General features: G+C 38.0%; 1 protein-coding gene across 2 annotated transcripts in view; it reads left to right on the top strand.

The window, feature by feature from the left end:
• The window catches only part of tusc3 (tumor suppressor candidate 3), a 290,240-nt gene that overhangs the window by 148,000 nt on the left and 120,169 nt on the right, over positions 1–22,071 (top strand). For both annotated transcript variants that reach the window (XM_052041459.1, XM_052041470.1), the window contains exon 8: positions 11,135–11,209. In XM_052041459.1, the coding sequence (XP_051897419.1) occupies positions 11,135–11,209 (75 nt within the window). The remainder of the gene's footprint in view (positions 1–11,134; positions 11,210–22,071) is intronic.

The raw sequence follows: 22,071 nt of genomic DNA, 5'->3' as shown, positions 1-22,071 counted from the left end.
TCAGTATTTTCATTTAAATTCACCATTGGTAACCCTACTAATCCATGGTCAGTGACGCTAAAGACCCGATATAATAGTGACAGTACAATATACTCTGCTCCTGGGATGAATATCAAAGACAGTAAAGACAAAGATATGCAGACACTACTGAGGATGGATTCCTATGCAATAATGTTTCTGTGGACTTATATTGCCTTAGTGTAGAAGATCAGTGGTTACCTGATTGAACCATTGAAGAATTTGATGGAGCTTTCTCTGAGCAGGAAGCCAAGAGCAAGATGACAAAACTTTACAATTGGAGTTGACCCACTCAGGGTGAATGTTCAGGAGCATTTATTCATACAATGGATGGTGGTAATCTTCAGCCAAAATTCTTTTGAGCCACTGAGTGATACAGCGTCAAGTTCTTATCCAAATACGTCTGAAATATTGCAAGTACCTGCCTTCACAATTCCTTCAGACAATTCATTCCAAATTCCACCCACCCTCTGGTGAAAATTTTCTTACTCAAATCTCATCTAAACTCCTATCCCTTATTTTAAATCTATGCCCTCTCGTTATAGATACCTCTGCTGTGCTGTGACTGAGTGGATGAAATTTCATTCATAGTACACCAACTAAGTTTCATTCCATCGTGCCCTCCAGCAGAAGTTAAGCTTGAGAAGGTACAAAGGAGATTCACCTGGATGTTGCCTGGGGTAGAGAAGTTCATCTATGAGGATAGGCTGTTTTTTTTCCCTGGAGTGGAGAAGGCTGAGGAGGGATTGGAATGAGACATACAGAATTACCAGGGGAATAAATAGGGTAGATAATAGGAAACTTTTCCTCACAGCAGAGGTGTCTATAACCAGAGGACATAATTTTAAGGTAAGTGATAGGAGACTTAGAGAAAATTTGAGGAAGAAATTTTTTACCCAAAGGGGTGGAAATCTGACACTAGGTCAATTAAAAATGGTAAACCTCAAATTGATAGATGTTTCTCAAATTGATTGATAGCACAAGGGCATTAAGGGATATGGAATCAAGCTGTGTGAATGAAGTTGCACTATATGTCAGCCATAATTTAATGAATGGTAAAGCAGTCTGGTGTACGTAAATGGCCCACCCTATTTTGCTCATGATTAAGTAGCATAAAATACACATTGAATAATGTAGTTCATAGAACTCAATTATCACAATCTACATTATATTTAAAGGGAAACTCCAGGCTTTTGAATAACATTTTATGCAATAAAATTCCTACTCTTCAATTATCTGATGACTAAAACCAATTTTATTGTTGATTATGTCATTATAAAATAAAGCAAGGATTTACTTAAATATCTAATTTACAATGCAATTACTTGGTATAGTCATAGATAACATTTAAACAAGAATGTAAATGACAATCATGTCTGATTGTTCAGTTCCTACATCCCAGATGGGAAAGATTATAAATTGAAGTCGAATTTATGTTTTTAATTAAAACTGATTAAAATTTTGAAATAAAATATAAAAAAACAGCTGTGATCCAAAAAAGATGGTGAAAGACTAAAACTCCTGAGGCAGAAAGAAATCACTTATAGGAGGGATTAAAGAGTCTGTGAAAGGGCAATGAAAAATAAGGGCAAGTGGGGAGGGTATAAAAAAAATTGCAATCTACAAAGGGATTGTAAGCATTGGAAATACCTTCCACATTTATAAGGTCCATGCAAATAACCTTTTCTTGTTTGTTAAATGGCCTGAAAAGCTGCAATAAATTGTAAGCTGTGAAAATATTTTGCTCCTGAGTTAGTTTTAAGCATGAGCAGTGGTACATACTACTTCTGCTCTGATGGAAATAAAAAGAATAGGATCAAACAGAATGTTTGGACTTGACAGTAACATACTAATAGTACCTCATGGTAGAAAAGTAAATGAGCATAAATAGCTGCAGCCACTTGAGCCTGAGGTCAAATTCACTATTGAGTGTCAGATCACTCAACCAGTTTAACAGCAACCTGTGCAAGGTGATTTTTATTGCTAAAAATGTTTTAAAGAACACTATTGAATTTCTATGGTGGAAAAGTTGCTCTTTGATATTATTTAAAATAGTGGAAATATTAGGGTGCTAGTTTACAAAATTTAACTCAAATATGCAAGGAGAGTGTTTTGATTTCCCTCCATTGTGAATTGGTATGTAGATATCAATAGACCCATGCTACTTAAATATTCACATGTTGTGTTACCACAGCACAACTCAAATTAACTCAAAAAACTTTTGTTTTTTATTAAAGTAAGATATTCCATTCTTTCCAGTCTATATCTCATGAGCTTTTTGTGGAAGAAAACACTGAAGTAGTTGATAGGTAATGAATGCTACTTAATAAAAATTTGCTGATTTTTAATGTTTTATATGTGATACTAAAGTACACATTAAATATGATGGAAGTACAAAAATGTCTATAAAATATGCAATTAATTGCATTTTATGCAAATTAGAACTATAGTGTTACAATAATTAACTTTTTTACTATAAAGTACCCTCTATTAGAACTGAAAATTCATGCTTTCAGTTCACTAATTAGATTTTCTTTGCTTTTCTTTCTTTCTTTTTCAATCTTTTTATTAGTTTTCAAATTAATACAGATTAATATATCAATGTTTATACATTTAATACAAAGAGATCAGGAGAACAATCATAACATGGATAATCATAAAGAACAATAAAGTCTAAAAAAAATCTGTAGATCTAACGATCTGTTAGTGAATGAATATAATATAAAAGAAAAAGATTTATTATAAAATATGAAAGAAAAAAAATCCCCAAAACAATAAGAAAAATTATAAACAATATATCAAACCAAACTAAGCTAAAGAAATTTAAAAAAAAAACAGAAAAAAAACTGGACTAAAATTTCTCAATAGAAACAGAGCAGATTTTCTTTGCTATTCCATGTTGTGTAGTTCCATTGATTTCCATTTGACTCCTGAATTTTCATAATCACCACTACAGTTACAAGGGTAGATTGTAAAAGCTGAGGTTGTTCTCTATGAAACAGCAAAGGGTGAGAGGGGATCTGATAGACATCTTTAACGTGAAGGATCCAGACAGCATGGATAGACTAAAATTGTTCCCATTGGTGGAAGAGTCAACAGCCAAAGGATACAGAATGAAGGTGATTGCGAAAAGTGACACAAAAAAACATCTTTTACACAACTGATGGCTTGGATGTGGAGTGCACTGTTGGGTGGAGGTGAGCGGGGATGTGGAGGTGTGTACCAACACAGCAAACCAAAGATTGGCTACATGTTGACTAGGGCTCCCTACCAGCTGGACTTGTGATTCCTGTATGCAATCCACACACATGACCATGCTCCCATTTGCAAGTGGAGGCAGATTCAATCAGAGAGTTCAAAAGGAGATGGGCAGGGATGTGAAAGAAAAGAATCTTTAGGGCTATGGTGAGAGGGCAGGGGAGTGAGACTGGCTGAATTGGTTTTGGATAGAACTGGCATGGCCTCACTGGGCCATGAGGTCTCTTTCCATGATGTCAGCTTTCTGTAATTTTGTGAGGACAGCATGAGGAGACTGGGCTTGCCTGAGGTCAGAAAGTAAAAGGAAGCTTTGTTAAGTTTATGCCAACACAACAACCAAAGGGTGGCAACATGTTGACCAGAGCTCCCTGCCATCATGGCTCATGACTCTGGTGTCCAATCCACATGCATGAGCATGCTCCCACATGAAATGTGATGAGGCAGACTACTGGAGTGGCAAAGAAAAGATTCTGCCATCTGGAATGCTCTGGAGTAGCCCTGCAGTACACAGCGGAGCAGGTGTCAGGCCATGCAATGGTCTGCTGAATGAGGCACAACCTTACAGTCATGAGGAGACAGTGCTTCCCACCAGCTATATGGCAAGCAACTGAGGCGCAGAAAATGACTAACAAGAAATGGAGGAGAAGATCGAAGAAGAAAAAGGAATAGTAAAACCTAAACAACACAATCTGCTAAGGTTGTGTGTGAGAAGCTTATTCTAATATGAGGCCACAACACACATATTCCATTTACATAACACTGTGGATGGGGGCATATCTACCTCAATGAGTGGATTAATCTTTCACTGAGATTCATACTAAATCTGCAAAAATTTAACAAATTGCAAATATGTGTATCAGTATTTACCAGGCACAATCATTGGGAAACCCCTTCATAAGTAGCCCTTTGGTAATGTAAATATGTTCTCCTGTTATTACAATGGATAAATCCCAATCCTAGTTTTGGGATTTAACCCAGAGCACACAAGTTTCCTCTCTGAAACTTGCCAAAGAATTCCTGGTGAGAACAAAGTAACATTGGTTGGACACAATGAACTAAGAATATTCTCACAGAGTAAATTCTGCTGCTTGACAGTGGCTCTGAGAACTTTAATATACAGGAACTGTGTTGTTTCTTTCCTTACAAAATAGTAGAAGGTTTGAAGAAATTAGTGCTAACCTTGTTGTTTACTATCTGCACTTTTGAAACAGCATATTACAGTTTCAAAATAGTTGGTATTTATGCAGTAAGTTGGGCAACTGCATAAGTCTCAGGATAAGCACCGGCTGCTGCTGTCTAACATGCAACAGTATGAGAGCAGAGGACTCCTGAGAGAGATGCAGCTTACAGGAGGCTATACCCTGCACATGGGCTGGATAGTCAGAATATATCAGATCTGTAGGATCTTGGAGAACTCAAGTTATCACACCAGAAAGTGGCATATCTCAGCAACTTCTTTGAACAAGATCTATTGCCTATTAGATCTGGAGGATATACCTGGACTATATTGACAAAGTGCCCACAGAATTTCTACACTTCAACATCATTCTAGGATTTCCAGGAAACATCAAAAGCCAAATGCCCTATGCAGATTCCTTGTTTGGAAAGGCTACTGTGTACATCACTTTCACCATGGGTGAAACCAGCCTGCATGAAATGATGCATGGATTCACCGCTCAAGCTGGATGTTCTCAAATATAGAAGGTGAAAGACCACATTCATTTGGACATCGAGTCACCATAGACCTGCCTTGTGTATTCACAATAAAGAAAAAGATTTCAAGACCAGTTCACAGGTTAGGGTCCTGAACTGGGGCAGACCAAATTTTGGAGCCATTAAGCGGGATCTTGCAGAGGTTGATTGGATGAAGTTGTTTGCAGGGAAAGGAGTGTCTGGAAGTGGGAGGCTTTTAAAAGTGTGATGTCAAGAGTTCATGGACTGCATGTTCTTATTAGGGTGAAGGGCAAGACTGAGAGGCTTTGAAAACCTTGGTTGATGAGAGATATTGAGGCTCTGGTTAAGAAAAAGAGGGAGGCATACACTGTGCATAAGCAATTGGGAACTAGTGAATCTCTTGATGACTACAAGAAGTGTAGGAGTGCACTTAAGAGAGAAATTAGGACAGCAAAAAGGAGATGTGAGAAGGATCTGGCAGGCAAGGTGAGGCAAAATCCCTAGAGATTCTATAGGTATAATAATAGTAAAAGGCTGGCTAGGGAGAGAATAGGTCCCCTTAAAGATCAGCATGGCCATCTGTGTGTGGAACCAAAGGAAATTGGGGAGATTTTTAATGAGTATTTTTCTTCAGTTTTTAATGTGGAGAAAACAATGGAAGCTAAGGAAATGGGGGAAATGAGTGGTATTGTCTTGGACCACATACAAATTAGCAGGGAGGAGGTATTGGAAGCCTTAAAATACATTGAGGTGGATAAATCCCCAGGGCCTGGCCTGGTGCATTCTCAGACCTTGTGGGAAGCTATAGAAGAAATTGCGGAGGCTCTTGTAGAGATTTTTACTTCATTTCTGGCCACAGGTGAGGTTCCAGAGGACTGGAGAGTGGCTAATGTGATACCATTGTATAAAAGGGTAGCAAAAACAAGCCAGGAAACTACAGGCCGGTGAGTCTGACATTGGTTGTGGGTAAGTTGCTAGAGGGGATTCTAAGGTATAGGATTTACCAACATTTGGAGAGACAGGGTCTGATTAGTGACAGCACAGCTTTGTGTGAAGAAAGTCATGTCTGACAAATCTCTTGGAGTTCTTTGAGGAGGTAACCAGGAGGGTAGATGAGATCAGGGCAGTGAATGTTGTCTATATGGACTTTGACAAGATCCCCCACGGCAGGCTAATCTGAAAGGTTAGATTGCGTGGGATCCAGGGGGAGATAGCTGATTGGATTCATAATTGGCTCAATGGTAGTAAGCAGAGGGTGACGGTCGAGGGTTGTTTCTCAGGCTAGAGGCCTGTGTCTAGTGGTGTGCCCCAGACCTTTGTTGTTTGTAATTTATATAAACAATTAGGATGTAAATGTATAAGGCATGGTGAGTAAGTTTACAGATGATATTAAAATAGCTAGTGTTGTAAACAGTGTAGAAGGTTATGAAAAATTACAGAGGGGTCTTGATCTACTATGGCTTTCAATCCATATAAGTGTGAGGTATTGCATTTTGGGAGATCAAACCAGGGTAGGACTTGTACAGTGAATGGTTGGGCCCTGGGAAGCGTTAAGGAACAGAGGGACCTAGGAGTGCAAGTGCATAGTTTGCTGAAAGTGGTATTACAGGTAGATAGGGTGGTAAAGAAGGTGTTTGGCACACTGGCCTTCATCAGTCAGGGCAATGAGTATAGGAATTGGGAAGTTATGTTGCAGTTATATGAGATGTTGATGAGACCACACTTGGAGCATGGTGTACAGTTTTGGTCACCCTGCTATAGGAAAGATGTTATTAAACTAGAAAGAATGCAAAAAATATTTACCAGGATGTTGCCTGGACTTGGGGGCCTGAGTTAGAAGGAGAGGTTGTGTAGACTAGGACTTTATTCCCTGGAATATTGGAGATTGAGGGGTAACCTGTTAGAGGTGTATAAGATCATGGGATCATAGACAGTGTCTATGGAGGAGTGGTGCTAAAAACAAGAGGGCATAGGTTTAAGATCAGAGGCAAGAGATTTAAAAGGGACATCAGGGCAGCTTCTTCACACAAAGGGTTGTGCGTATTTGGAATGAGCTGCCAGAAATAGTGGATAAGATGGGCACATTAGCAATGGTTAAAAGTCACCTAGATAAGTACATGGATAGGAGAGGTTTAGAGGGCTATGGGCCAAACATGGGCAGATGGGACTAGCTCGCTGGGCAACACAGTTGGCATGGACGAGTTGGGCTGTAGGGCCTGTTTCCATGCTGTAAGTTTCTAAGAGTCTTTGACTCTATGACATTAAGCTGAAGCTGGTTTACAAACACAGAAAGATGTTTCTCCCAGTGTGTTCAATATGTCCAACTAGCTGTCCACCTTTTACTAATTTATACTGGATTCATAGTCAGTTTCAAGATTCTATTGAAACTCCGCATTACTTCAAGTCTTTGCTGCTTGCACTTATTCATTGTTCTTGTTTCCTACCACGTGTCGCGTCCACAGATGTTTCCGACAACGAGATCGGGTCCCACCCTAATTATAAGGAACTAAACCACCTAGATGGAAGGCAGTTATATTTGTCAGCGGCAAGAATTTAAATGCCGAATTAAGGATTGTTCACCCATCAATTGAAACAGAGCTTTACAATATAGACCGCGCTAGCTACCTGACTATAAGGCCAAGCGCATGGGGCAAGGTTCTTTCGAACTTTATTTCCATTTCAAATGGGGTACAAACACATATACAAATAATTACATATATACAAAGTATATATCAATAGTCCATGAACACTTGCAACAGATCAATAGTTAATCGTATCGCAAGGCTACAAGTGTCTTCCGCAAATGTCTTAAATTTCTCAATACCCAGAAAGCTGAACAAGGTGTTATTGTCCTTCTCCCATAGACCTCGAGCACCGATAACAAAACCGAAATACTCGACGATCTTGGTCTTAGTCAATTCCTTTATTTGTGCCGTCAGATGCCGATATTTGTTCCTTTTTTCGGCCCAGGCTCTTGAGGTAGATTGATTGTTATCTTCGTAACGAATGGTAACATCAACCACAGCTGCTCGATCACCTTTAACCAGGATAACGTCTGGTTTCCATAGCAAGCCGTCTTCACTCCTCAAATGCGGTTCCATATAAGGAACCCACTGATATTGTTCCGCCTTCGACCGTAGTCTTTCGAGGATCTTGTTATGTCTTTTTATGCGAATGTTCTTGACCGCCAGACATCGCCCGGAGATACGAGCCAGAGTCTCATTGGCTATCCCACATCTCCGACAGGTCTTCACTGCCTCGGGGTTACCCCTTCCACGTGTACATCTTGTGGGGTATTGGCCACATCTTAACAGTAGTGCATTTACAACCTGGTACCCCTTCCAGGTGGTATGCCTCCTCAACCATCCGTTCGAAATCTTATCGTTTTTAAATTCTCTTATGCCCGAACCTTGATATACCTGCGCTGCCCAGCGCACAAACTCAGCAGACCTCCAGTCAATGTTAAAGTTGGCGACTCGCCCCTCTCCATCGTCCAATTGTATTCCCCTCTCTGCCATATATCCAATAAAACTCTCGGAGAGAGGTTGTAAAATTACGTTATCTGATATATCGCACTCTTTAAACACTGCCAGTCCTTTTAATTTTTCAATGACAGCACTGTTGTCTTCGCCTGCCCATTCGAAGGAGTGTTTAATAACCACATCCTCAGATTGTTCTAAGGACTGGCGCTTGCGTATAATCGCCACTGGAATCTGCACTTCAAGTCTCGGCAGGCACAATCCTCCATCTCTAGATCTAGAATACAATAACCCATTGGTAGTATCATTGGGGAGATGGAGAATTTCTTTAGCTGTTGTTCTCACAAGCCGATCAAGGTCCACCAACTCATTCCTACCATCCCTAACATTGAAGGCTGTTCTTTCAAATACAATGCCTTACTGCTTCTCTCACTGCTCTTGAAAGCCAACTGAAGAATTTTCTTTTCAATTATTTTTCATATCACCATTTCACTCCCTACCATCCATTCATTTTGCCCTTGCCTTTTGTCCATTTCAATCTCCAATCTGCAAAGGTGTGAGGAGAGCAGGAAAAGTGCAAATATTTGTAAAGCCATTGATTCATTGCTGAGCTCAGGTAGCTTTGCTGCTTTATCCAAGTGCTATTCATAATGGTAGTAAGAATCAGTAGACTCTTCAGATTTGAAGGGAATCATAGTTAAACTGAATCTGGTCTTTCACAACGAGCAGAAATAAGTGATTCCAGCAAGAATTGCTGGATAAGATTCATTTGCAGGTACCACTTCTTCTTTAACTTGGAGTGCTGAGGTTAGTGGAGGTACTTCTACCTCACTGGCTGAAATCACAAATTCATGCAGATTCATTAATTGAACCATAAGACCCTGATAGGATGGATGTGGAAAGGATGCAGTTTAAAAAATAATGGATCACCCATTTTAAGACAAAGATGAGTTTTTTTTTTCTCAATGAGAGTTATGAACCTGTGGATCTCTTTTCCTTAAAGGGTGATGGAAGCAGAATCTTTGAATATTTTTAAGGTAAAGTTAGATATATATCTTATAAGGAAGGAAATGAAAGATCATTGTGGGTAGATGGGAATGCTAAGTTGAGGTCACAATCAGATGAGCCAGTATCTTATTAAGTGATAGAATAGATTTGAAGGGCTGAATGGCCTAGTCGTGCTCCTAATTTGTATGTTTATAATGAAATATAAAGCCCAGCTGCTATGGATTTAGCTACTTGAGCTGAGTGGTATCTTTAGACAAATTTACATCGTAAATTTATTTTATATAGGGATGCTTCTGTTAGAAGTGGTTCATTTTCATTTTGGTTATTGATATCTTGGAACGTTATTGATATTGAAGGGATAATCCCACAGGATAAAGACATCAGAAGCTGGTAGTATATTCAAACTAACAATGTAAGAACATCTGATTCAAATATTTGGCTCACTTTAGCTCGAATAAAATGGCTGCTTACATTTCTGTTCTGACTTCACTGCCATTCGTGATACAAATAATAACAACTTTTGAGCTTGTTCCTTGTGATGTTGAAGTGAGTAGAACTGCCTGAGTTGCACTACAGACATTTGTATAGTGGAATCCTGTAAATTAACAGGAAGGCCTACTTCCAGCTTGGCTTGAAGATCTGGTAAGGCATACTTCTTGTAAAATTAATCAGGATAGCACTTTTCTGACCAGCACAGACAGACACAATAGGTTAAATAGCCTCCTTCTGTGTTGTGAATTTTCTGTGATACTATGATTAACACTATCATTTCTTTAAGAACAACATGTTTGAGAAGGTGTTGTAATGTTTTTCTGTTTTTTAAGCATTATATTTAAATGACATTAAGAATGATTCAAAGGAATAGACATAACACATTGGTCTTGATGAATTATAAAAGAAATTGCAAAATATAAAACACAAAATCATCAGAAATAATAACTAAGTCTTTTAATTGATACGTAAAATGTTAGCCATGCTCATGGAGAACTTGAGTAAGTGCAGGAAACAAGTCTTTTGCATGGGAACATAAGGGCTTATATCATGTTTAAGCAGATGAGAGTAGTGCAAGTGATTGAGGAAAGCCATGTTGAGCAATATTTCAGTCTAGCATTAGTGCAAATCATTTATGGATATGTACATTTATCTAAACATTTTTATTTTCTTCCAAGTCATCTAAAATATGAGCTCCTCCTGTTCACTGTTCTGGTAAGGCATACTTCTTGTAAAATTAAATTGTTCGAGTAATCGAACAAGCTCTAAGTTGTGTTTCTTAACTTTTTATTTTTCCTTACTTTCCTTCCTGTGTTTCCTTGCCCATTTTAGTGTTTAAGCTTCTTCATGGTTCCACTAATTTGATTATAAAGGGAGTACTGATTAAACTTTATTTAACTATTTTATGGCAATGTGCTCCCAGAAGTGACTAAAGAATTGATAAAAATGAAATTAGATGTTATGGAATGTACTGTGTTTGACAAAATCTGCATTGTGCATAAAGGAAAAATACAAGTGGTGTTTTTATTGTTACCCTAGGCATGATAAAAGGATATTGAATGGCACTAAATCATGTTCCTGATTTGATCCAGGACAACAATAAAGAGTTTTTGTCAATACAAACAATTTGAACTACATACTACTGAAATATTCTTTACTGTGCCTCATTTCTATAAATTCTGTTGTTTCCTTGACAACAATTGCAGATGCTGCCATTACCATGGGAATGGTTCTTCTAAATGAAGCTGCAACATCAAAAGGAGATGTAGGAAAAAGACGAAGTAAGCTATGACAACAATTTGTATCTTAGTTCATGGAAAAGTATTTCAAGCAGTAGCATGTTGAACCTAATATGAAACCAAATATTTTGCCACATGATCTAATTTGAAGTTTAAACATTGGCTTTGATCCTGTTACTTATTTTTGGATGCTCATATTTGGCGGAGTGGTGTCTGGGAGGGCAATCACTGGGAAATTGTTTATCTTCAATCATTTGAAAATGATTTTCAAAGTATTGAAGGGCTTGTGGAGATCACTTAATATTATGATTAATGTGAATTTTCATTGTTAAAAGAGTTTGATCTAGCTACTTTTGTTCTGATCGAAGAGCATTGTAAAGTGATTTGGCAATTCTCTTTATCAAATATGCTAAAGAGTACCTCAGAACAAACATATTTGATCATTGATGAAGTTCTGTGTCAATAGAGTGTGGAAGATGGATTGCAAAGTTAGGTGAAAGTTCAATCTAATACTTTGCAGAACAATTTTAATGGAGTAATGAAGCCAACAACAGAGAAGATAATGTCTCCAAGGTTGGAACAATACATAAATTCAAAATAAAAACAGAAAATGCTGCAAGTACTCAGCAGATCTGCCGCATCTGTGGAAGAGAAACAGAGTTAAAACTTAAGGTCAAAATCCTTTTATGGACATTGGCCTGAAACGTGAACTCTGTTTCTCTTTACACAGATGCGCCCTGATTGGCTGAGTATTTTAAGCATTTTATGTTTGTATCTTAAATTTTCAACAACTGCAGTTCATTTTTGATTGTCAAATATCTAGATTCATGTTTCTTCCACCCCTTCCTCTACCATTGCGGAGCTAATAGGACAGATTTTTCCATCAAAATAAGATTGAGGCTAATGGTTCTCACTGTTATTTATGCACAAATTGCACTGCAACTTCAGCAAGAGAGCAGTTTCATTTTAAACATAATATCAGAGATTGCTGTAAATGAATTTCTCCAGAATGATGTCTCGTTTTGCCTAACCACTTAAATACATTGACTGAGGTGAAAGGGATTATTAACATAACAGATAACAAACATTTTTTTATCCCTTTATCAATGTAATTGCTGTTAGTTATTGCTAATGAACACCCTAGACACCAAAAATTATCTATTAGAAGCACAACATCCCTTTCCTTATTGTTGGAATTAATTGAGTTATTGTTAGAGACTTTCAGAATTATTACTTCTTTCTATACTTCCTCTTATTTTAAAACTATTTTTCTTTCTATAATTGATTGTTCTTTCTTAATCTTTTCATCATTATATAATCCTTTAATAAGATTGACTAAACTGATATGCAGTTGCAAGTCCAGTTCATTCAGATTTCAACTACCAAGATATCCTCACTGAAAAATTATCAACCTGCAATTCCAGCAATTGTTATGCAGATATCTAAATATCTGAGGGCAAGTCTCACAATTGGGAGTTTTGACCTGCTGTTACATTTGTTTTAAAAATATTTTTGGACTACTTCTGATTCATATATAATGACATTATTTTTCAATGCAGAAGATGAGTTGAGCATGTTTTAAACCCTAACATGAAATAGTTGGGAGGTGGCAATGAAGTAATATGATAATAGGAAACAATGTAAATTCAATAACAGGTGGATAATGTTTGCTCCTTTATGCCTCTCCTAACCATAGAATCTGGCTTTACCAATTTTAGTTTCTCACTTACCTCCATAAATTAATTGCTTCAACTATCTGATGCCTTTTTGAATGCTGAAATCAATTTAATGACAGCCATCTTGCATGAAAAGCTTTCTCCTGATCACTGCTTTTGTGCATCTATGCCTTATCTTGAGATTATGGTGTCATTAAAAGTTTTCATCTCTTGAGGTTTATGTTTTTTGTCATTTGGAACGATATGACCAAAGGCCACAAACTACCCCGGCAGTTGATGAATATAGGGTTCATTGGTGCCACCATTGTTTGTTCATAATAATTCAATACTTCATCCCTTGTATCCGCATGGTAAACAGAGGTATTCCTACAGTGAAGTATCTAAAACTGCACGTTATTCTACACCTGACTTAATACCATGCAGCCATTACAAGTAACATTCTTTTTTCTTCTTGATATAATGCCCAAAATCCAATTTTCTTCCTTATTCCTCCTTTTTACTTGACTATAAGAAAGCCATCTCTATTTTAATTGTCTCCAAAGTAGACTGCCTACTAAGTTATATTCATCATAAGGATTTTGTTTTGCTGATTAGGATTTCACCCTTATGGACTTAACAAAGGTGTTCTGCAAAGAGGTCACTCAATCTGTATTTGATTTCTTCATTGTAGAGGGGGAGCACATTATAAGTACCAAGTGCAGTATAGTAGATTGGAAGAAGTGCAAGTGAATTGCTGCTTCATCTGGTGGCCTGCATTAGGCTTTGAAGTTCCCTGTACAGGGCAAAAACAGAGCTGTTTGTTCTTTGTCCTCATGGTACTGGGGAAGTTTGTCTGTACTGAAATTGGCAAGAACCCTTCTGAAAAAAATTAACTTCTAATCAACACTTTCAAGAAGATTTTCTTTGGTCCATATGAGCCTACAGTTGTTCCAGGCCTGTGGTGCACCAATTTTAAGCTTAAATAGGCACAGTTCTGTAGTGGTTCGTGTAACTCTATTACAGCGCCAGCGACCTGGGTTCAATTCCACCGCTGTCTGTAAGGAGTTTGTATGTTCTCCCTGTGTCTGCGTGGGTTTCCTTTGGGTGCTCCGGTTTCCTTCTACATTTCAGAGGCGTACTGGTTGGGAGCTGTGGGTATGCTATGTTGGTGGTGGAAGAGTGGCGACACTTGCGGGCTGCCCCCAGCACATTCTCAGTAACGCAAAAACATGCATTTCACTGTGTGCTTCGATGTACACATGACTAATAAATAAATATCTTATCTTACTTATTTGTTCCACTGTTTTTCCAATTAGCCTTTCAATCAAATTCATCCGGATGTTTTGATATCAGTTTTTGATTGCTTTGATAATTCATCATGTTTTTTCCATCTATTATTATGCTGATCTTCTCCATTTTGTTAACCTGAATCAACTCCAGTTTTACACTTTTCCTTGTAAGGCTTGCTGTGCGCTGACTTAGAAAACCAAGGGCTTCCTAATGGCTCTATAAGTTTCAAAAGTATGAATGATCCCAAGCATGATTTTTCAAATTGGCCTTGGATGAAATTCCTTAACTATTCTTTATAATGGCATTTAACATATCACTGCCTCAATTATGATAATAAACCTGTTCCATGATTTAGTGAAGGCCTTGGATTGCTGCCCAGAATTAGATAGAGTTCTATTATGCTACACTTCTGCTGGCTAAATGAGATCTCTGGAATTTCAGGCACATTGCTTATGACTTGCTTACTAATAATGAAATCATTTAAATCATTCTACTCTGTAACTTGCTTTTTACGTCACTCTCAAAGGTGTCTTCATAAAGAAAATCAATTATATTCCATGTATTGTCATTGCAAATTCTATAAAATAATTATTGCCTGACTCCAAGCTAATATTCCCTGAATTCCTATAACAAGGACACAAAGTTTTCTTTGTCAAACTGAAGTGCTTTTTTGGTAGGTTATATAATGTACTACATAATGAGGAAATATACATGCCTTCAAGAGAAAAAGGGAGGAGACAACCTTGACTGGAAATAAAAAACAAATAATGAATGGGAAGCATGTGCTAAGATATAGCCACAATTATATGCCTCAGTTCAAGTGCCAAACAATGCTGGTAACTGTTGCTGAGTATCTCCTCATCAAGCAGAAGGTAAATTTAATCAACCACATGGACGTTGTAATTACTAGAACAAGTCAGGGGTTGGATATTTTGTGAAAGGTGCTCATTATCTACTTCCCAGAGATTTTCCACCATCTTTTCCCAGAAGCATGATGAAATATTTGCCATATCTTGATGAGTGCATTTTCAGTGACACTCAAGAAGCTCAAAACCATTCAAGACAAAGTAACCTACTTATTGCTGCACATCTGCTACCCTAAACATTTACTCATTTCATCACGAGTGGCACACCACGGCTGCAATATGTATGTGTGAATGTATAAAATCTGGCATCTTGCCAAGGTCTCTTTGATAGCACGTTCCAAATATGTAATCTTCATTACCTAAGAAGAAACAAAAGCAGCAGATGCAAGTTATGGAACATAGAACAGTACAGCACAGAACAGGCCCTTCAGCCCACAATGTTGTGCCGACATAGCTAATCCCTTCTACCTGCAGAAATCCCATATCCCTCCAGTTTCCACTCATTCATGTGCCCATCCAAGCCCCTCTTAAAAGCCCCCAATGAATTTGCCTCCACCACCCTATCAGACAACATATTCCAGGCATCTACCACTCTGTCAGTAAAAAATGTGCCCCTCACGTCTGTTCTGATCCTACTCCCTTATCCTCCACATTGCACGGTATCCTGAGTTTCATTGTTGATGGGGCAAAATCCTGGAATTCCTTCTCTGACAGCTCAGTGGGGCTACCTTCATCAGCAAGACTTTTGAAATCATCTGAACAACTTGATTAATGACGTTAGTAGTTAAGTACAATAATCCATTATTCTATTCTAACTTAAATTTAAGCAAATACTTCTGGAGTTTGAATACACAATGAACTCTACAGCAGTGTTTTAATTTACCCCATTACAACCTTGGAAATGCTAATCTATTCATTATTATCACTGTGGTTCAGTTTCTCCTAATTGTCAGTCTAGCTAATGGAAATGTCATTATCTGAGCTCCAACTCTAGAATCCCTATTAACAAGAATCTAAAGCATCAGTCCTCTATATGAATTAATTTTGCCAATCAGTTGGTTTTGTTTGCATGTCTCTGGTGTATATCTTTTATAAATATAATGAAGTTGTCGAAACATCTTTCTAAAGAGGAAGTGTTTTGCTTTGTCGAGCACCTTCGCTCCGTCCACTGCATCAGCCAGGATCTCCCAATGGCCAGCTATTTTAATTCACCCACACCCACATGTCTGTCCACGGCCTCCTCTACTGCCAAGTTGTGGCCAGGCACAGATTAGAGGAACAGGACCTCATATTCTGCCTTGGTAGTCTCCAACCTGACAGCATGAATATCGATTTCTCCAACTTCTGGTAACCACTCCCCTCTGTCCCCCCTTTGTTTTCCTTTGTCCCACTGGTCCCTATACCCCTTCTCTTTCTGCTCCCCTGCCCTCTTGAACTGCCAATCACCACACATTTCTCCCTCCAGTTCCCGTCCTCTCCCTTTCTTTATTCCATGGTCCACTGTCCTCTCCTCTCCTGTCAGATTCCATCTTCTTCAGCCCTTGGTCACCTATCACCTCCCAGCTTATTACATCATTCACACTCCCCCACCTGCCTATCTTCCCCCCTCACCTGGATTCACCTATCACCCACTAGCTCTTGCCCCATCCCTTCCTGCCACCTTCTTCTATGGCTTCTCCCCTCTTTCTTTCCAGTCCTGAGGAAGGGTCTTGGCCTGAAACATCTACTGTCCATTTTCCTCCATAGATGCTGCCAGACCCGCTGAGTTCCTCCAGCATTTTGTGTGTTGTTTCTAAAGAGGAATGTGTGTTAACTACACTATTTGGATTTCAACTTTGTTAATTTTAAGATGTGAAAGAACTATTTGAAAAAATAACTATTCTGTATCTCTGAAGAATTTTGTATAATTTCAGAAAGGAAGCAAAACTTTGCTTCAGGTATATAGGGGCTATGACAGCTTTAATAATGGTGTCATTTTTGCTGAAGGTAGAGGAACTGTAGTGATATTGCATGATAAATCACATTTCAAAGAAGAAGAGAAATGGAACAGACAAAATTACATATATCATCTGACTTGGTTCACCTAATAACCTCAAAAAATGCTGAATTTAGTTGTTAATTATTAGAAGCTGTCCCCATATTTGCAGTTATCTGCAATTTATGTACATTGGGGTGGCATTACTTCAGGCTAATTTTATGTCCCAGGTGAAATCTCAGACCTGTCATGTTGAATAAAGCAAAATGGACCTACTCTATTTTGACTAAATAACATTTAGCACAACAAAATAGTGAAAATATTCCAAAGTACATATTAAAATTCTAGTAATATTAATATCTAAATATTATAAATTGCATTTGTCAAGATACTGAACGTGTGAAGATTCCTGCATTTATTTATGTCCTTGAATATGTTTTGACAGTTTGTGGGATATCAGTGTAACCAACATACCAAATGTGTGCCTGTTTACAATCATGAACTTTATCATGATTCAGTGTTAAAGAATCCCAAGTGGCTGATTGCTGAGGGAAAGAGCTGGCAAGTGGGACTTACCAGATAGGTCTTTCAAACACCTATCCAATTAGTCTCACTTGCCATTTTTTTTCCCCCATAGTCAGCACCCATTTCTTTTTATTTTCAGGTACTGAATCTAATTACCTTTTAAAAAAACGATTGTTGAATCTGCTTCCCCACCTTTTCGGACTCACCGTTCCAGATCATAAAAACTTGCTACTGTATGTCAAATTTTCCATTCTTCATATCATTTCTGGCTCTTTTGACAAATGAATCAAAGAAAGGCCAATACTGCAAACAAAATTTAAGTAAGTAAGCAGTCATAATAGGTCTTATACATGTATCATCCGGGCACACAAGGACCTGAACGCTTTCAGTTCTTGTATCTCAATGATAGTTCAGTCTGTCTGCTTCTTACTTCTTCTCCCCTCCCCTTCCCTTCGTGTAAAATGTTTCTGATTTTATAACTTGTCAGGTCAATTAATTAAGTGGGTTTCGGCCTTGCTCTAATTGATCCCAGTATATGGATGCCAAACCAAGCAAAGCCAAGTTCGTGATCCTCACATGATTTGTTTTCTCATTTATAATACAGGCTGTCCCTGGGTTACGAACACCCAAAGTATGAACACACTTACATTCAAACTAACTCCCATAATATTAGTAAATTCAAAAATCCAACATTATGTACATATGTTCATTCCTACCAATGGCAGAACTAGTTTCCTCCCTCCCTCTACTTCTGGCAATTGTTTTTTTTCTTTTCAGTCCAACATGCTTTTGATGCTATTCATTACAATACAGTGGAAGTATGGTTACCACAACAAGTGATTTTTGTGTGTTTTCCGACTTATGGATAAAATCAACTTATAAACGTCTGTAAAAACGCAACCCGTTCATTACCCAGAGATGACCTATACCATTATCATTTTTGTTAGTGTTGTGAAAGATCAATCCACAGATTTGACTTTAAGACATTGCCTTGGGTCCCAAGAAAAAGCAGTACCCACTGGAATGTTGAAACTGTCATTTTATTTTTGGAAAAGTAGGCCCAAGACTCCAAGTTGTTTTCCCTTCCTTTCAACTAATTCATTGCTATTGTGTCATCTTTATGACAGCCACCTCAATGGAAATTCCTGTGTTTAGTTGAAGCAAGCATAAAATGAAGCAAACAGTGGAGGTTTATACCTCCCCCACACTGAGAATGTATGTGTGTGTATGTTTTGATTTAGTGTTTCAATTAAAACAATCTAAGGCAGCAAAATAGACCTGCTGCCTCACAGCTCCACTGATTCAGCTTCAAACCCGACCTCCAGTGCTGTCTGTTTGGACCTTGCACGTTCTCCCAGTAACCACAAGGGTTTCCTCCGACATCCCAAAAGCATGCAGCATTGGTAGGTTAATTGGCTACTATAACTTGCACCTGATTATAAGTGGGTGGTAAAATTGATGGGAATGTAGGGAAAATAGGTTACAAAGAAAATTAGTGGGGGGATGGGTGTGATCAGTAAATTGGCATATACTTGCTGGGGTCAAATAGCCTCCTTGTATGTCATTAAGATATATGGAAATCTGTAGCATTATAACAAGCATGTTCCTTATTTCACCATTGCCATCAAACCAGGGAATGAAGCCTTCTTCAATGTGGATAGTAGAAGAGCATGCCATACATGTACCTGAAACTGAGATGCCAACTGTATGAAGCTACAATGCAGGTTGTTAAACAGAAAAAGCTCAGTACAGTCAGAGGTAGAAAATCACAAGTAATGAATCAAATCAATGCTTTGAAGACCTGTCACATCCAGTCATAAGTGGTGATAGATAATTCAGCAGCTAATAGAAAGTTTCATGAATGATCTCTTCTACAGTGATGTTGTAGCCCAGGATATGTGCAAAAGACTGAAACATTTGCAACTCCATTCAGTTAGAGAAATCAGTTTGCAGCCCATTCAATTGACTTCACACAAAAATAAAAAAAAACTGCTCTGAACACAGCAAAGGCTATGGGCAGATAATATTCTGTTCAATCTAGCCATTTCCTGATTTGTACCTCAATTGTCAGCAAAATGATGAAGTGAAACTTATCAATTACTTTCCCATGTTGCTCCATTTGACTTTTATCAAGACCTTTGGCTTCAGAGATCATTGCAACCTTGGTCCAAATGTGGGCAAAAGAAAGAGCTGAATTCCTGTGGCATCACGGAGTCAAATTGGAAGAGAAGTCCATGTGAAATCTCTCTGCTAGTGCAAAAGTTTTTGGTTGTAGATCATATCGGTCATAAAACATTGTTGCAGGAGTCCCTTGGGTCGGTATGCAGAGTTGAATTTTGAAAACATAGTGTATTCTTAAATATTGTATCTCTGTTTATTTGTAGTAAAATCAAGAAAAAATAACTTGTTCATTTTGTGATCATGGTGCATAATATCAAGGTTATGCTGCTTCCTGAAAAAAATTTCGAATTTTTAGTAAGAACTTTACATTGCAATAAATTTAACTTACAAGATAGCTGCAGTTTGAGATTTGTTCTTTGAGATGGAATAGAGACATAAGCTATTCTAGGAAGTAAGGCAATACACAGAACATAAAATGATTTGCAGATTTCACAATGTTGATATATATAATTGGAAGTAAAATGCATGGCATATAACTTACAAAATTATTGAATTTGCTTAAGAGATCTGTAGGTGTTAGATGTGGCACAATCTGCCCATCTACCATGGAATGTATTCAACAAAGCAAGTATAAGTCAGTTAACTACAAATCAGAAGTTATGATAAAATTGAATGATTCTATGACCAGACTGTAATTTGAGGACTTTGTCCAGCCTTGGTGATTGAAATAAACAGTGAAATTGTCAAGCCATAAAGAGAAACATAATAAATGAATTGTTGTATTAAAGGAATATATTATGCAGAAATATTTTTGAAACTTTGACACTTGTACCTTAAAGAGAAATAGCTGAGAAGAGGTAGTATGCTGCTTAAACAAAAAACATTGTCTATTTACTATTGGTCATGAAAGATTAGCTGTGACATTGAGAGCGTTGCCATGTCATGCACAGTGGCATGAGATTGACTGCTCTCTGGTTTGTAATATTTGTCTGCAGAGGCCCGTACAACCAGTCTGGAGAACTCTTAGAATAAATAGTTGTACATTGGCTGGAGCTCCTGAGTCTGTTTGGTTTTTCACCCCAAGGTTACACAAAAAGCCCGGATCTTACACTGGCAACAGGGAGTTCAGGCTATAGAAAGTGAGAGTGAGTAAGGTGGGAACCTCGTAGGAACACAAGGAAAGCACACCAAGTCCAAAGGGTTGACTTTGAGTGAGACAGAGATGTGCAAAAAGACAATTTGTGTAAACATTTTTAAGTGTTAGGTCAAACATAAGCTGCAAACTTCAGAATGCTTCGAGGATATGTGAAGACACGGGAAACATTCAGAACCTCATTGAATGGTATGGAATGGAATCATCCTTCCAATCCAATGATATTGCAGAGTAAATAGGAGGTAGTAATAATGATAATGAAGCCATCAGGACAGAATGAAAAGGCCATCCATCTGGTGAAAATGTGCCTAGATACATATGCCACATTAGTTAATCTACTAGCACCTCCCAGCCTGTTTGATGCCCACCTCAATGAAGTTGTTGCAATATTTTGTAGGTTTTTTAATCCATTCACCTCGTGAACATTAGGAAGTTACAGACTTGTAACATGCAACCAAAAACCTGAAAAAGAATCAGTGGCTTTATTGTTGACGTAAAGCACTTATCATTGCCACTGCATGTTTGGCATGTTCTGGTTTGTGCTCTATGTGATTGATTCATATGTGGCCTTGCCAGTGAGTATACTTAGGTGAAGCTCTTAACTACACCAAACCTTATATCATGCAAGATTGTTGCATCCCAGAAGATATCACTGGGAAAGCCCATTATGTACATGCAAGTTTGATTAAAACAAAGAGTGCAGTAATGGCATTGTCTTCTTCATTGAGCCTCAGGTCTCATACCAACAAGGGATAATCTCATTGAGAAGCCCTCAAGTCACATGAGTGCAAAAGCTAAGAAAACCCGCTATCACTTTCAGGGCAGCTATTTAGCTTAATAATAGAATATCTCAATGTTTTCACTGTAACAAAGCAGGACATGTGATAATTAAAAAACAAAAAGAAAGCTGCAGATGATAGAAATATGAAATAAAGACGCTGGAAACAAGCATGTTTTAACCAACAGATAATGGGTCTGTATAGAGAGGACAAAGAGAATGTCTGTGATTGCTTGATAGCTGTGAAGCTTTATTTTAAGTTACATTGTAAGACAAAAAGATTCAAACTGCTGCACCCATCCAGGCAAATGGGGAATATTCCATTACATTTTGACCTCCTTTTGTTAACCGTGTTATTTATTAGGCTGGTCCAGTTAAGTTTCTGATTAATGATTGCTGTCAGAATATTGATAGTCAGGGACTCAGTAGTAGTAATACCATTGAATGTCTGGATTTAGGTGGTTAAGGTTGCTCCAGCTGGTAATAGTCATGTTATCTTGATACTATTGCATGCAGGCACGGACAGGCTTGTTTTCTGAGG

The sequence above is a fragment of the Pristis pectinata genome, chromosome 2, assembly GCF_009764475.1.
Source record: "Pristis pectinata isolate sPriPec2 chromosome 2, sPriPec2.1.pri, whole genome shotgun sequence".
NCBI lineage: Eukaryota > Metazoa > Chordata > Chondrichthyes > Rhinopristiformes > Pristidae > Pristis > Pristis pectinata.
This window is presented reverse-complemented; position numbering and strand designations above follow the sequence as displayed.